Source organism: Gracilinanus agilis, chromosome 4 (assembly GCF_016433145.1).
Source record: "Gracilinanus agilis isolate LMUSP501 chromosome 4, AgileGrace, whole genome shotgun sequence".
NCBI lineage: Eukaryota > Metazoa > Chordata > Mammalia > Didelphimorphia > Didelphidae > Gracilinanus > Gracilinanus agilis.
In genome coordinates, this window is record NC_058133.1 from 508,904,871 (window position 1) to 508,918,975 (window position 14,105).

General features: G+C 52.4%; 2 protein-coding genes across 3 annotated transcripts; one reads left to right on the forward strand and one right to left on the reverse strand.

Annotated features, from left to right (window-relative positions):
- The first annotated feature begins 683 nt into the window (after window positions 1-683).
- THPO (thrombopoietin) lies at window positions 684-5,035 on the forward strand. The gene is made up of 6 exons (XM_044676497.1): window positions 684-719; window positions 1,901-2,102; window positions 2,480-2,610; window positions 2,739-2,825; window positions 3,643-3,810; window positions 4,010-5,035. The coding sequence occupies exons 2-6, from the start codon at window positions 2,090-2,092 to the stop codon at window positions 4,709-4,711; spliced, it is 1,101 nt and encodes a 366-aa protein (XP_044532432.1). The 5' UTR covers window positions 684-719; window positions 1,901-2,089; the 3' UTR covers window positions 4,712-5,035.
- Window positions 5,036-7,916: 2,881 nt separating this feature from the next.
- LOC123247572 (DNA-directed RNA polymerases I, II, and III subunit RPABC3-like) lies at window positions 7,917-14,099 on the reverse strand. Of its 2 annotated transcripts, XM_044676498.1 has the most exons (5): window positions 14,081-14,099; window positions 10,614-10,697; window positions 9,317-9,410; window positions 8,951-9,034; window positions 7,917-8,293 (listed from the first exon to the last, which is right to left on the reverse strand). In XM_044676498.1, exons 2-5 carry the CDS (start codon window positions 10,660-10,662, stop codon window positions 8,176-8,178), a joined length of 345 nt encoding a protein of 114 aa, XP_044532433.1. In that variant the 5' UTR covers window positions 10,663-10,697; window positions 14,081-14,099; the 3' UTR covers window positions 7,917-8,175. The 2 variants fall into 2 exon arrangements, with proteins under 2 accessions (XP_044532433.1, XP_044532434.1); XM_044676499.1 differs by lacking the exon at window positions 8,951-9,034.
- Between the last annotated feature and the right edge of the window lie 6 nt (window positions 14,100-14,105).

Sequence of the window (14,105 nt, forward strand, 5' to 3'; positions counted from 1 at the left end):
GGACAGAGAGACACACAGAGACAGAAGCAGAGGGAGAGACAGAGAGACAGACACAGAGGCAGAGGCAGAGAGACAGAGGGAGAAACAAGGAATGTGAAGAACAAGAGCTCTGTGTTTTCTGAGAGGCATCACGACTTAATGGCTAGAGGCTTGGGGCCTCCAGAAGCCTGGCCTCTGCCCCTTGGAGGCTGTGTGAAGTGGAGGGGTGATTTGGTTTCTCCACGCTCCCTCAGAACTTCCAGCAGCAAAGATGCTGATCTCAATGGTCTGGGGAGCGAGACCTCGAGGCCAGTCCCTGTCCCCGAGGGGGGAAAGTCTTCTTGTGAGAAGCCTGCCAGGAGCAATCCTGGGTCCCAGCTCACCCCAGCACCCCATCTCCTTCTAGAGCAGGTGCCATGTTTCCCATTTCCGGGAGGGGAGGCCCCAAGCTCAACTGAACAGAAGGCACTCTTTGGTCTGTGCCTTCCTGGAGGGGCTGCTCTGGGTGAATGGACCAAGGTGCAGCAGCCTAGGGGCTCTGGGTCCAGAGTGGGCGGGAAGAGGAGGGCGTCACATCCGGGGGCCCCAGGCAGAGCTTGGGTGGCTCCCTGCTCTGATTGGGCAGGAGTGACCAGGACAGGCAAGTGACCCTACTGCTTGGAAGGGCTGGATCCCAGCGCCCGGGCCCCCTGCTGTGCCATCTTCAAAGCACCTGGAACCCTTGGCCTTTTCTCCACCTGGTGAGTGTGCGTGGGGGGGGTGGGGAGCTAGTGTGGCTAGCTGGGGGGCTGGAAGAGGTAGGAAAGAGGCCCTGGGCTCCCAGCTGGGGGAAGGGCAGCTAAGCTGGATCCTCCAGCCACTGACCTTTGTCAGGAAGCCTGGAGCCTCTTCCCAGAATGGGAGGAGCAGGCCAGAGGCATAACTGGAGTAGGGGGTGGGGTATGGGGGAGAGGAGGGAGGCCTTGCTCCCATGGCAGTTCATCATGGGGAGCTATGAGGGGGTAGAACCCCATAAAGGGAAAAGAGGAGAGGAAGGCGACTAGGCTAGAGGAGAGCTGACACAACCCTGGGAGCCCTAGGGCGGGGGGGGGGGGGGGGGCACGAGGATTGCTTAGGATGGCCGTAGACCTCCCCATCACTCCCCTGCCCTGTCCAATCTGAGGCTGATCTCAGGGCCTCGGGGATCTGGGGGGAGCAAGCCAAGGCAGAGGAGTCGAAGGTAAGAGGGGGGAGGGTCCAGCCCTGTTGACAGACTTACAGGAAATCCCAATATTGAATCAGGTGCAGACCTCTTTGCACAACTTGTGAAAAGAGGAAGCCATGTGGGGGGTCCTGGGAGGGGATGGAAAGGGGCCTGCTGGGGGCAGGGAGGAAGGAACAAGCTTGGAAGTGTCTAGTCCACAATCAGCCCCAGAAGGGGGGACGTGGATCCTATCCATGGAGAACCCCGTTCCTGGGAGCTGAGGCCCTCAGGGCCACTGCCAGACCCCCTTCCCTGAAGGCTAAGCCCCAGTCTGGGCTTCTCCCAAGAAACAAGTGAGGAAGAAAAAAGAAGAAAGTGGCTTTAGGGTGACTATACAGAGAGAAGGCAAGCTAAGCCGGCTGGCAGCCGTCTCTCCTCTCCCCATCACCTGCTGGTGCCCTGCGGCCTCCAAAACCCCAGTTCTGTGAGCTCCTCCACTGCACCCCATCTGCTCCCCGTCCTCCCAACAAGCCCAGCGCTTGAAGGCTCAGTGCCCCATCACCTCGGGAGAGCTTGTGTCTTTCACCCATCCCCAGCCTCACCTCCAGCCAAGGCCTGGAGGAGCTCCCTGAGGGATGGCATCCACAACAACATCGGGGCCTGGATGCAGGCAATCCTCGTGCCAACGTTGCTGCGTTTCTTGGGCAGATTCCAATGACCATTTCTATCACCCAATAGCTCGGAGTTGGTCAGGAAGCAGTCTGTTCTTGGGTGGCTCTGAAGCCAGACCCCAGCCCTGTCCCTCTAGGCTCCACCAGCCCACTACGCCCAGCAGTGCCAGCGTTCCAGCCGCCTCCATGGACTCAGGCAGAGCCCAGGGGAGAAGGCCCCCCACAGGGAGCCACCCCAGCCGCCTGCCTGCCCAGCATGGAGCTGACTGGTGAGTTGAATTGGACAGGCTCGGTGGGATCGCAGTGGGGGTACAGCAGGTAGAAGGGGTGACACTAAAGAGTCTGGAGAGTCTCTAAATCCTCCTGGGAATTAGGGTTTAGAGCATCCGACACTTGGGACAGTGGGAATTTCTGGACCGTCTCCAAACTAATAATAGCTCCTATTTTTATAGTGCTCTAGTTTATGAGGCATTTTCCTTTCAATATAGGGAGTCTAAAGAATAGTCATCTTCACTTTACAGAAGAGGAAACTGAGACATACTTACCCAAGATCATATAGTTCATGGATAACAGAGCAAGGATTTGAACCCAGGTCCTGTGGTCTCAACTCCCTTCTGATATCCTCTGCCTCTCTCCCCCATGCTAGAGCTGCTTGTCGTGGCCATGTTTCTCCTTACTTCGAGACTAACCCTCACCCTGACCAGCCCGGCTCCTGTCTGTGACCCTCGGCTTTTCAACAAGCTGCTCCGAGATTCTGCTGCCTTACACAGCAGGCTGGTAAGACCCGGGGGCCCCTGCCATGGCACCAACCCTACTCCCCCCTCATGGACCTATGACCCCTGCCTCTTCTGGGACAGCCCAGTGTTGGCCCTTCAGCTTCAACACCTACACTTCCTGATTGCCAGAGTCAATGCTCGGACCTCAGTCCTCTGCCCATCCCTGTCCTGCTGCCCACTGTGGACTTCAGCCTTCGGGAATGGAGAGCAAAGACGGTGAGAGCCACCCTGAGACCCTGGGCCATGGCCCCTCTTCCCCAAACCTGCTGTTCTGCACTTCTTCCCAACTTATGAACCACAGGCCACCGTGGCAGCCAGCAACTTTGAGGTCTGGCATTCATTGCATCGGTGACCACTCTCTACTCTGGGTCATTCATAAATTGGATAAGCATCCCTCCTACAGCTTCATCCAAGTTTTTAATAAAACAAAAAACTTCATTCACAGATGCGCATGTGTGTGCGACATGTGTACAGGTGACAACAGGGCCAGAGTTACACTCTCCCTGCAGGATGGATGCCACAGTCATGGGCAGTTGGAACATCTAGTGATTCCAAAGCCTGTACTTTGTTTCTTTTGTATCTGGTGGGAACTCCCAGGGCTTCCATTTTCCCTGATTTCATCATGGAGGGAGGAGGTACAGGAACAGCCCCGTGTCCCCTGGCCGGCTCAGATTGCCTCCAAAAACACAAAGGATGCTGCTGCCTTGGTGCTGCAAGCAGGGGGTTTGGGGTACCACGGGCAGAGACAAACTATCCAGGAAGGAGACCAGCCATGCCCTACAAGGAATAGGTCAAGGAATTTGCTATCCAGGAGGGCAGACGAGGGCTGATGTGAGCAAGCTGGGAGCCAGACAGACTTAACAATGTGAGAAAGAATAAGGGCTGTCCAAGAATAGATGGGTGGCTTCAGTTGTCAAGGATGCCACAGAAGGGAGGTTAGACTACTTATCCTGTGATTCTACTGGTTACTCTCAAGATGTTTCCCACATGTAGGCTTTCCCTGGGCTCTTCCTAACCCACGTTTCTTTCCCAGGAGCAGACCAAGGGGCAGGAAGTCCTAGGAGCTGTTACCTTATTGCTGGAAGGTGTGATTGCAGCCCGAGGACAGCTGAGCCCCAGCTGCCTTTCTTCCTTGCTCGGGCAGCTCTCTGCACAGACACACAGCCTCCTGGGAGCTCTGCAGGGCCTCCTTGGCACCCCGGTAAGGCTCAGCTCAAAGGATCCATGGGAACAACTCTTCCTTGTGACCAATTCCTCCCAAAGAACTAGGGACCATCCGGTGTTGGGTGATAGGAGTTGGGTGGATCATGCTGTTTTTTTCTTGTAACCCCTAAGCCTACAGAGCCCCTGCTCCTGCCAGAGGCATGGTCTCTGACCTTGGGCTGATCCTCTGCCCCCAGTCTCTCCCAAAGGGCCAGACTATAGCTCACAGGGAGCCCACAGCCATCTTCCTGAGCTTCCAGCAGCTCCTTCGAGGAAAGGTGCGTTTCCTGCTGCATGCAGTAAGACCTATCCTCTGCGCCAGGCAGGACCGGATGGCCACAGCAGCTGCAGGCAGTGGTCTTATACCTTCGGTCAGGACAACCTTGGAGCTCAAAGACAAGACCCCTACAGCCTTGGAAAGGGGCCTTGGAAGCTCACCCAGACCTACAGAAACTCCCAAGAGAGCATCCAGACCTCCAAACGAGAGTCCAGTCAGGATTCCTGGATTGCTGAACTACACGGCCAGCCCCCTGGACAAAGGCCCTCCACACTGGAACTCGACTCTTGGGCTCTCAAACAGAACCCATGGTATCTCTCCTGTACCCTCAGACAAGACTCTGGAAAGCCCAAACGAGCCCCCTGGAACTCTAGATGTAACCTTCCAATCACCCATTCCCTTGCCTGGACTGATTATTTCCCCAAGCATCCCTCCTACTGGACACCATGTACTCTCCTCTCCCTCACCCTCACTACTGACCCCTACGCCCAGGCCTTACATCCCTTCTGCTTCCCCCTCGGCCACAAGCTCAGGGAATTCGGCTTCTGAGATCTGTTGCCTTCACTCCCAGGATGAGCCTAACATTCAAGGCACTGCCTTCACTGCCACTTCATACCCCTAATTCCCAGGCTGAAAAAAAGGTCCTCCTGGGAGCTAGCCAGGATACTCACAAGCCCTGGATCTCTCCCCAGCCCAGGCTGTCGGAGCCCTACAGCCCAGCCCCTACTGAACTCTTAGGAGCTGAAGGGCAGGGAACGAGGACGGAGAGGCCTCTCCAGGAACCGTCCTGGAAGCCTTCTCCTGCCAGAAAGAGGGAAAGGAAACATTTTCACTGTAGTCACTTCAGAAAATATTTTTTTAAGCAGATAAATATTTGTCAGAAAAGCTGATTCTCCTGGAAACTTTGGTCCATTTTCTCCACAACTCCCTGCCCCAGCCTCCTTCTCTGCCTCCTTGGTCCTCCTTCTCTAGTCTGCTTCTCCTCAAGGCAAGACTTTGCCAGCAGTGTACTGGGAGATGCAAAAGGCCGGGTCCCAATACCATCCCTCCAGCCTACACGGCCCTTCTGCTGGGGAGGTTGGGGGAGGTGAACCTTTCAGCAAAGATGTGAATGGTACCCATCACTGGCGGGCACTACAGCACCACTCACATCTGCCTAGAAGGTGCTCCAAACTGCCACACACCCCCCCTCACTGGAGCTCACATCAAAGTGGTCCCCCAAAAAGGGGGTAAAAAAAGCCTGAAGGTGGCCAGAGGTGGACTCCAAAATCGCAGCCTACTATCCTTCTAGTAGGGGGCAACAGCCTTGCTGAAAGCCCACAGGAAGCCCAGGGGAACCTCACACCTCGGCTAAGGTTTAGAGACAGCCCCAGGGAAGCCAAACCTGGTGATCACAGCTGAGCAAACAGCCTGCCTGGGAGAGGAAGTTTCCTCAGGTCCAAGCTCCTGCTTCCCTCCCGTGGAGGCGGGGAGAAGTGCAGGAAGCAGCCTGGCCCACACCCCTTGAGGATACACATCACACATCAGGGATATGGTCTATACCACATTTCCCAGAAGCCCAAGTAAATAAAGAGGAGCTATGTGGGTTTAACATAGACTTTGCTAGAGCCTCAGACAACGAATCCCAGAAAAACAGGCTACCAGAACTAAATCTTGGGCAACTCATTTTACAGATGAATAAACTGAGACCCAGAAAGCCCCTCTGCACCCTCTAAGGCACAGAGCTCCGGAGCTCGGCCAGGTCTCCCAACTCTCAGGTCCAGTCCTCTTTAGCCCTATTGCCTTCAGCTTTTTTCAGTGAGGGCTTGTCCAGGAAGCCTAGCAATGAGGCCAAGTCCCAGGATAAAAGAGGGAGATCCCAAAGGTGCTGAGAAGCACTCCAATGGAATCCCTCTGGAATGCTACCCTTGTCTCCCTGGAGAGAGAATGTCTCCCAAAACAGGAAGGGTGCTGCTACCTTGGTGCTGCAAGCAGGGTGAGAAAAATCTCTCTTGCATTTTTAAATATCCCAGGCTAGGCCCATGTGCAACCTTCAAAGGTACTATACTATGGAGGCACAAATGCCAGGCATGCAGGTCAGGCGTCACAGTCCTACCACAAACCCCTTAATGCTAACTAGTCACTCCTGGCTCAATTCAATGAGGATAGGGGAAACCATTGCACACCACCACCACCACCACCAAAGGGCCTCGAGCTAAGCAAAATCACACTCAATGAGAGAAAAATGAGGCATTCGATGAGACTGTCTCTGGTAGCTGGTGTCTCTCCCTTCCCAGAAAATTCCTGAAAATAGGAGAGGGACAGAATCAATGAGGCCATCGAGTTTGGAAACTGAGGTCAAATTTTTTGGGGGTGGGGGTGGGGACAGTTACAAAACTGATTCCAGGGAACTGAGCCTTTTGCACACACACACATGTGTGTTAGTGGGCTCCACATAGGGAGGGAAGAATAACTTAGTCCTCTAGAACTGGATGAAATGCAATGACCAAATAAAAACCCTTTATGGCATCTCACTGAGCCAACACCCAAGCCTAGGGACTCGGTGCCACAAGTTTCGGGGCAATGCCCACACAAACTCCAGGAAGTTCCAAGCACAGATTGAAGTTTGACCCACATAGCTCAGGACCAATAGCCCCCCTCGCTCAGGAAGAGACAGATCTTTTCTAGTCCAAACCAGGCCGGTCCTGGAACTCAGCCCATTCTTGGCCATCTTCCAAGCCAAGGAAAGGAGTGCCTTTCTTCCCTTACCATGCCAGGAGGGCAGCTTTCCCTGTCAGGACATGGAGAGATATTTCCCCTGGATTGTCTCAGCTGCCTTCCTGGGACAATCCAACCTTCTTCCAGGCCTCCGCATTTTTGGAGACAACCTCGCTCATCTCACTCCCTCCACACTGGACCCATTCTCATTCTTCCCTCAGAGGTAAGGGTGGGTACATAAGCTGCTGAGACTCCCATCCACATTGATCCCCCTCCCCTATCACTCTCTCCTCCCCCTTTATGCCCCCCACAGTGAGAAACCAACAAAAACCTCTTTCCTCCTTTCCTGCTGAGCTCATTCACTTTCAACCCATTTCCCTAACCCCATCTTTAACACCTTCTTCACAGACTTGAAAATGACAAGGAAGGAAACACCCCAGGCAGTAGCCAAGGGAGGCCAACTCCTGGGGTCCCACAGCTTCAAAAGGACAAATTCTGGCTGTACCCTCAGCGCAAGGTCCTGAGCCCGATTCCTTTAATTAGGCCTCAGCTAACATGCTACTATTTGCTGGGGATCTCCCAAAAAGTCAGAGGGATCAGCCTGTGCCCCTCCCAGGCACTGCTACTTCCCACAACGGGGTTTACAGCAGTTCCCTCTTCCTGTTGTTCTGCTGTCCCTGGGCAGCAATCACCCCCAGCATTACCTTTCTTCCTGGGTCCCTTGCAGAAACACAGTCCATCTCACTCCCAAACTTGCATTCACAACCACGAAATCCTCCCCCACTCCATTCCCACTCTCAGCCAGGCCACAACCACAACTTGCCCATGGCTGCAAGTCTCCACTTATGATTCCCTCAAGCACACACACGCACACCCGCACGCGCACACACAGGAGATCATTTCCAGGCTATGTGAATGACTTCTCTGAGATGTGAAGAGTTCTAGAAGGAAGCAAGTGCTGAAGTGACTTGGTGGATCCTTTGCCAGGCTGAAGCTCCACGATATCCTCGGGGCTGGCCCAGGGGCTCCAGCACAGCAGCTGTCTCCCCAGGACCACAGCCCAGAATAACTACTGGACCTGGCAAGCTGAGGGGGACCCCAGGCAGAGCAGAGGCCAGACCAGAAACAGCTACAAAACAGCAGAATTTAATTGAACACAAAATATCTGCAGCTCAGCTTGAGCACTTCCCATGGAGAGCCCAAGCAGGAGCCCAGAGACAGTTTTTCACTTAATTTGGACCAACCAAGGGTGGCCCCAAGTCCATCGGGTGAAGGAAGAACGAGCCCAGAGAATGGGGCTGTGCCTCACTGATCCCTCTTCACGCTGGAGATAATGCCCAGGTCATGCCAGCCAGGAAGCAGGGATGCAGCAAAACCTCCCCAGGCAGCTCAGAAGGCCAGCTTCTTCATCAGGAGGTACACTCTGGAGTCCACTTCAAAGCCATGCAAGTTGTTGGCGTCCCCTTGGAGTCTCATGAGCAGGCCCCCATAAGACACATAGGCAGAGCTAAGACAAGAGGGTGGGACTCCAGTTAGCTTGGCCTTGGCACAGATCTAACTCAGAAATCCTTCTTGCTAGGCTGAAGCCAAATCATGGGACAGAAAAACTGGTTTTTGTGGCCCAAGAAGGCAGGAGGAAGCCCCTGAAATGGCCTTGGGTGGACACCCACTGGCCCCAGGAAATTTCTAGAGGAAATGGGTCCTACATACAGGTTCTCAAGGGTGTCACACCCACCCTCTGGTCCAGAACACCCTGATAAAAGAACCCCTCAGGATATCCAGAGCCTAGATTCTGGCTTCCCAGGGTACCAACAGCCCACCTTCTTGCCCCCAAGGTACCCAGAGCTCACCTCACCCCCCAAGGTACCCAGAGCCCACCTTCTCACCCCACCAGGGTACTAAGATCCCACCTTCTTTTCCCCCAGAGTAACAAGAGCCCACCTTCTCTCCCCCAGGGTACTAAGAGCCCACCTTCTCTTCCTCCAGGGTACCAAGAGCGCACGTTCTCTCCCCCAGGATAACCAGAGCCCATTTTATTTCCCCCAGAGTATCAAGAGCCCAATTCCTCCCCCACTTCCCCCTAGGCTTCCATGTCACCAGACAGCCATCTTTTACTAAAGCACAAGGTCTGGGTCTATCTCTTCCACACTGCAAAGGTACTTACAGGCGAGTGGCTGCTTCTGTGGAGGTCTCATCCCCCTCAATTCTGTACACTTTCCCATACATCACATACTCAAACTGGTCAGCCCTGGGAAATAAAAGGCAGACATTCCCTGGGTCCTCCTTCCCCTGCACAGCAGCAATGCAGAGAAGCTGCCACTCCCGGAGGAGAAACCTCATAAATGCTTGGGAACGAGCTCTTGCCTATGGCAGACAGGTGGGCCATGCTTCCCCCACGGTGCCCCGGGGCCTGCTAAGCACCGGACCCCCAGACCCTAGCTATCCTTAAAGAATCTGCCTGCCTCCAAGAAGGAACTGAAAATCAGATGAAGGATAAAAGCTGCCCGAGCCCCTCTGGCCGCTCCCTCACCTGGAGGGCCGGTCGTCCGTGGGGTTATATTCCCCATCGTCCAGGGTCCCATCTTCATACAAGGTGCTCGCTATCACCAGCCGGAACTTGTCACCTGCACGCCAAAAACAGGTTTGGGGGAGTGTTGGCCTCTGCACATGCTGTTACGCTCATTCTGCTTTCTTCACTCCATTTGCTTTCCCTAGAAGCCTGCTTCAATGCCGCCTTAGCTCATGCCAAGTGAGGCAATGCCTCTGCTTCTAGCCCCTAAAGGTCAGTGCCTGCTCAAGCACCTGCATGAGCTCCTTATTGCCTACAGAAGGATTTTTTTTAGTCTTTCCCTTGTCTTAGAATGGATACTAAGTCTTGGTTCCAAGGCAGCTGTGGGTTAAGTGACTTGCCCATGGTCACAGAGCTGGAAGTATCTGAGGTCAGATTTGAATCCAGGACCTTCCTTGTCTAGGTCTGGCTCTCAATCCACAGCTGCCTCCTCCTGTCATTTTTAAAAATGACCTTTTGACTTAGAATCAATACTAAGAATTGATTACAAGGTAGAAGAGTGATAAAGGCTAGGCAAGAGGGGGGAGGTCATACAGTTAGGAAATGTCTGAGGTCACATTTGAACCCAGGACCCCCTAATTCCAGGCCTGGCACTCTTATCATCTGTCATTTTTGATGGCACAAGAGTCCTTGGTTCAACCATCCCTCAACTGCTGACCACGCAGTCTCCTTCTGGTTCTTCATTATGATAAATGATGCCACCACGAATGGGGGGCCACAAGTCTCCTTTCAACAACACAGTCCCTGAAAGCACCAACTCACTGAATAGGAACAATTCAGTGGCTCTCACTCTACTTGGCTACGCTGCTTTCCAAAGGATTCTGCCAATGCCCCACTCTCTCAGCAGCGTGACGGTGCACCTATTTCTGCACAGGCCCTCCGAGAATTTGCCAATTTAATGAGTGTGAAGTAGCACCTCCAGGTTGTTCCAATCTCCACATCTCTGCTCAGAGAAGCAAAAAGAGTTGGAGGTCCTTAATGACCATTTGTGGTTCTTCTTTTGAGAACTCACAAAACCCAGAAATAAACATAGAAAAAGGATTCCAAGATGACAGGGAAGCAAAAAGGACATTTCTGTTATTCTTTTTCTTAACTGTACATAATGATGTTTATAGTTTCAAGAACAACTTCTTCCTTTTGGCTTTGTTCTTTGACACCTCTATTTGTTGATCTCTATAAAACTGTTTTTAAGCAACAGCAGTTCCCAACAACAGTAGAAAGAATGGCAGATTGGCAATTTCCTGTGTCAAACACTTACCCAAGTCCACGGGATATATCTGGATGTTAACATCTAAGATGAGGTCCATCTTGAAGGATTCACTCTCACAGTGCAGTCGGGACACTGACAACAAGAGAAAAATGGGAACAGCAGAAATGCTTAAAAAGGCGAGATGAGAGAACAAAGAACATCCAGTCCTCTGAGTTCGCATCCATTTTCTACCACTAACTGATTCACTGTGAATTGGAGCAAACCATTTCCTCTCCCCTAGAAACCTGGGCCTGTTCCCAGATATGGAAAATGAGTAAGTTGAACTCGATGATCTGTTGGGGCCTTTCTAGCTGCTGCTGTAAGAGTGGCCCCACCATGGAGAGACCCTTATAGGTACCTGAACAGAGCAAGACAGGATTCCCAGAGGCAGGAAGTTACATTCCAGCAGTGTGGGAGCATGCTGGGGGCAGAAGCCATCCTCCCCAGAAAGAGTAAACAGATATGGATGGTGGTGAAGTGGTTCCAACAAGAAAGAATATGTGGAGGAGTGTACGGGGATTAGGGTAAAGGAAGAGAACATCTCCTGAGTTTGGGAGAGCAGTGTAAGATAACAGAACAAGGTTTCCGGAGTGTGTGTAGCTCTCTTTTGTCCAGAGAGGCTACCTGTGCGTTGTGGGGGACGAGAAAAAGGGGTGGAATTCTGCAGGAGGAAAAGTCCCTTGGGAAAAGCAGTGAGAATGAGGGTCGATGAATGCCTGGTGCAGGTATATCATGGGAGGAAGCCGAGGGAGAGAAGGAAGCAGATGTCCAAATACCCTAGTAGATGGGAGAGGGGGGATGAGCTTTTACTGCTCCTTCTACCTTACTGTACTGATTCTAAGACAGAAGGTAAAAGAAAGCTACAACAGGAAGAGGCCAGATACAGCAAACGTTTCTATAATAGGGAGTGAGTAACCAGAGTTTAAGAAGTGAGGCGGTGTCTGGTCAGACCTCGGACTTCAGGAAAATCTCCAGCAGCAATACTGAGGAGGGATGAGAAACAGAGAGCGGGCAGATGGGATGAAGGCCTACACTGGGCTCCTGGCTGTGGGAGTGCAGACACGACTGCCACTTGTCTCTTTGTGTATCCTAGGAGCCAGGGACTTAATACATGTTTCCTACTGCCAAAACCTGTGGCAGAGCAAGAATTTGGGAGAGTTGAGAATGATGCAAGCAAGGACTGTGAATCTGAGTGATGAGAAGACCGGCATGATCCTCAATGCAACACAGAAGCTTGGAAAAGGGCAGGGCTGGGGAGAAAGAGAGGCCTAGAAACATCCAACAGGCAGTTGGCAGGATGCAAGACAGAGACCAGGACTAAACAGACGTGCAGGAGTTACCTGCATAAAGATAAACATGGAATTCACAGGATCCAATGAAGTTGCCACATGAGAAAGTATAGAGAAAAAAGGGCTCAGGACAGAGCGCTGGGGGATAGCACCACAGGGCATGCCTATTTAGCTCTGTGCTGTCTTCCCCATTAAAATGTAAGCTCCCAGGGGCAGCTGGGTAGCTCAGTGGATTGAGAGTCAGGCCTAGAGACCGGAGGTCCTAGGTTCAAATCCAGCCTCAGACACTTCCCAGCTGTGTGACCCCAGGCAAGTCATTTGGCCTCCATTGCCCACCTTTGCCACTCTTCTACCTATAAGCTAATACACAGAAGCTAAGGGTTTAAAAAAAAAAATTAAGCTCCCTGAGGACAGAGCCTGTTTCCCTTTTGCTCCCCACATCCAGCTCTTAGCATAGTCCCTGGCACATGAACGATTCCACTCCCTCCCCTCAAATCTTCCTTCCCCAGAAACACATTGCTAGCCTTCCCCCTCCCACACTAAAGGCACAGGACCCCATCTAGATTTCATTAAGGTAATCTTGCCCTCCCTAAGAAGATCTACCTCATCATGTACGAATTATGTCATTATTGTTTCCCTCTTGTTCCAATCCAATCAGTTCTTTCCCAGACCACACACTGGCTCCATTCTCCTTCCTTCCCCATCTTCATCTCTTAATGACCTAGTCCAACTCCACACTGTCCTCTTTCCTCTAGACTCTTGGCCCCTTCCTTGTCCTATTTCCAATCTTGTCCTACAAAGCCCCAGCTTTGAGTTACTGCCACCAGCCAGTGCTTTCACTCCTGTTCGTGTGCTGCTGAATGAAGCCCAAAACTGTGCTAACTGGATCTAGTACAAATTATGCTCCATAATCTCAACTGGGCCCTCACTGCAGCAAGGCAATCCTTTTACACTTCCCAAATGAACTAACAACCATCATCACTCCTCAAGCCTCCCATGGCCCTTTTCAACTGATCACTAAAAAAAATTAAGTCCATTCACTGTTCCTTCTTTCTCAACTCACAACATTCTGAGCTTTCCCCCACTCCCCCTCCTCCTTCACTCTTGTCTCACATGAAGAAGCTGCCAAAGTAAACCTCTCTACATAAAGTGAATCCATTCCATCCTGACTGCCCTGTCATCCATCCCTTTTCCCCCCACTAACCTTCAATCTCTCCCAGTCTATCAGTTGCTTCTCTGCTGCCTACCAACATACTCAAAAAACCCCTCAATGGATCCTGTCAATTACCCTTTTGCAACATCTCTTCTTGAGCTCACCTGTTCAGCGGCTCTTACATATGTGATCCCCTTCTCTCTTCTGACACTGCCCCCCTCCTGGGTGCAGACCCTCATCATCCCACACATGGACTATCACAAATCACTGCTGGAGGAGTCTTGTCTGCCACACTCCTGACCATCCTTCATTTGGCCACAAAAAGATTTTCTGAAAGCAAAGATCTGACCCTGTCTCTCCCTCAATACACCCCAGAGGCTCTCCATTGCCTCCTGGATCAAATACAGAAGGCTCAGTTTGGCATTCTGAGCCCTTCTCAACTGGCCCTTTCCTCCCTTTCCAATCTTGTTACACCTGACTCCCCAACACATACTCTTCCATCCAGGGACCCTCCATCTCCAAACACCAGGCAATCTCTCTGGCTATCCCCCCTGGAAGGCTCTCCCTCCCTGGCTTCCTTTAAGTATCAACTAAAATCCCACCTCCTCTGAATTCCAGTGCTTCCCTCTGTTAATTGGTCCCTACTTAGCCTGTCTACAAACTGCCTTGTCTATATCCTTCGGCATGTGGTCTCCCCCTTAGATTGTAAGCTCATTGAAGGCAGGAACTGTTCTTTCCCCTTTATCTGTCCCAGAGCTCAACCCTGGGCCTGGCACACAGTAGGCGTCTAACAAATGGCTTGATTTGGATAATTTGGTGAAGACGGAAAAGGGTCTCCTCTGCAGGGGGTGAAGGATACCATGAGGAGTTTCCTCAGTGTGTGGGTGTCTCCTGTCAGTAGGTGGGGGGGGGGTCTCCTCAGACTCGGGGGAAATGTGAGGAGGCAGTCTCCCCGGGGACTCACGGTGGAGGGCGGAGTTTCTCCAAGGGGGCGGGGTCTCCCAGAGTTGGGCGGGGGGGGGGGGGAATCTCACCTCGGTCGAATTTCTTGCCCTCAGG

What these genes read in the sequence shown, in the direction of transcription:
- LOC123247572 (XM_044676498.1), bottom strand. Translation starts at nt 10,662, where the DNA reads ATGGACCTCATCTTAGATGTTAACATCCAGATATATCCCGTGGACTTG. An exon ending in GATATATCCCGTGGACTTGG is followed by an intron (nt 9,411 to 10,613) that starts GTAAGTGTTTGA and finishes TTTGGCGTGCAG; the next exon opens with GTGACAAGTTCCGGCTGGTG. An exon ending in ACGGACGACCGGCCCTCCAG is followed by an intron (nt 9,035 to 9,316) that starts GTGAGGGAGCGG and finishes TTTATTTCCCAG; the next exon opens with GGCTGACCAGTTTGAGTATG.
- THPO (XM_044676497.1), top strand. An exon ending in CTGCCTTACACAGCAGGCTG is followed by an intron (nt 2,611 to 2,738) that starts GTAAGACCCGGG and finishes CCTGATTGCCAG; the next exon opens with AGTCAATGCTCGGACCTCAG. An exon ending in GGGAATGGAGAGCAAAGACG is followed by an intron (nt 2,826 to 3,642) that starts GTGAGAGCCACC and finishes TTTCTTTCCCAG; the next exon opens with GAGCAGACCAAGGGGCAGGA.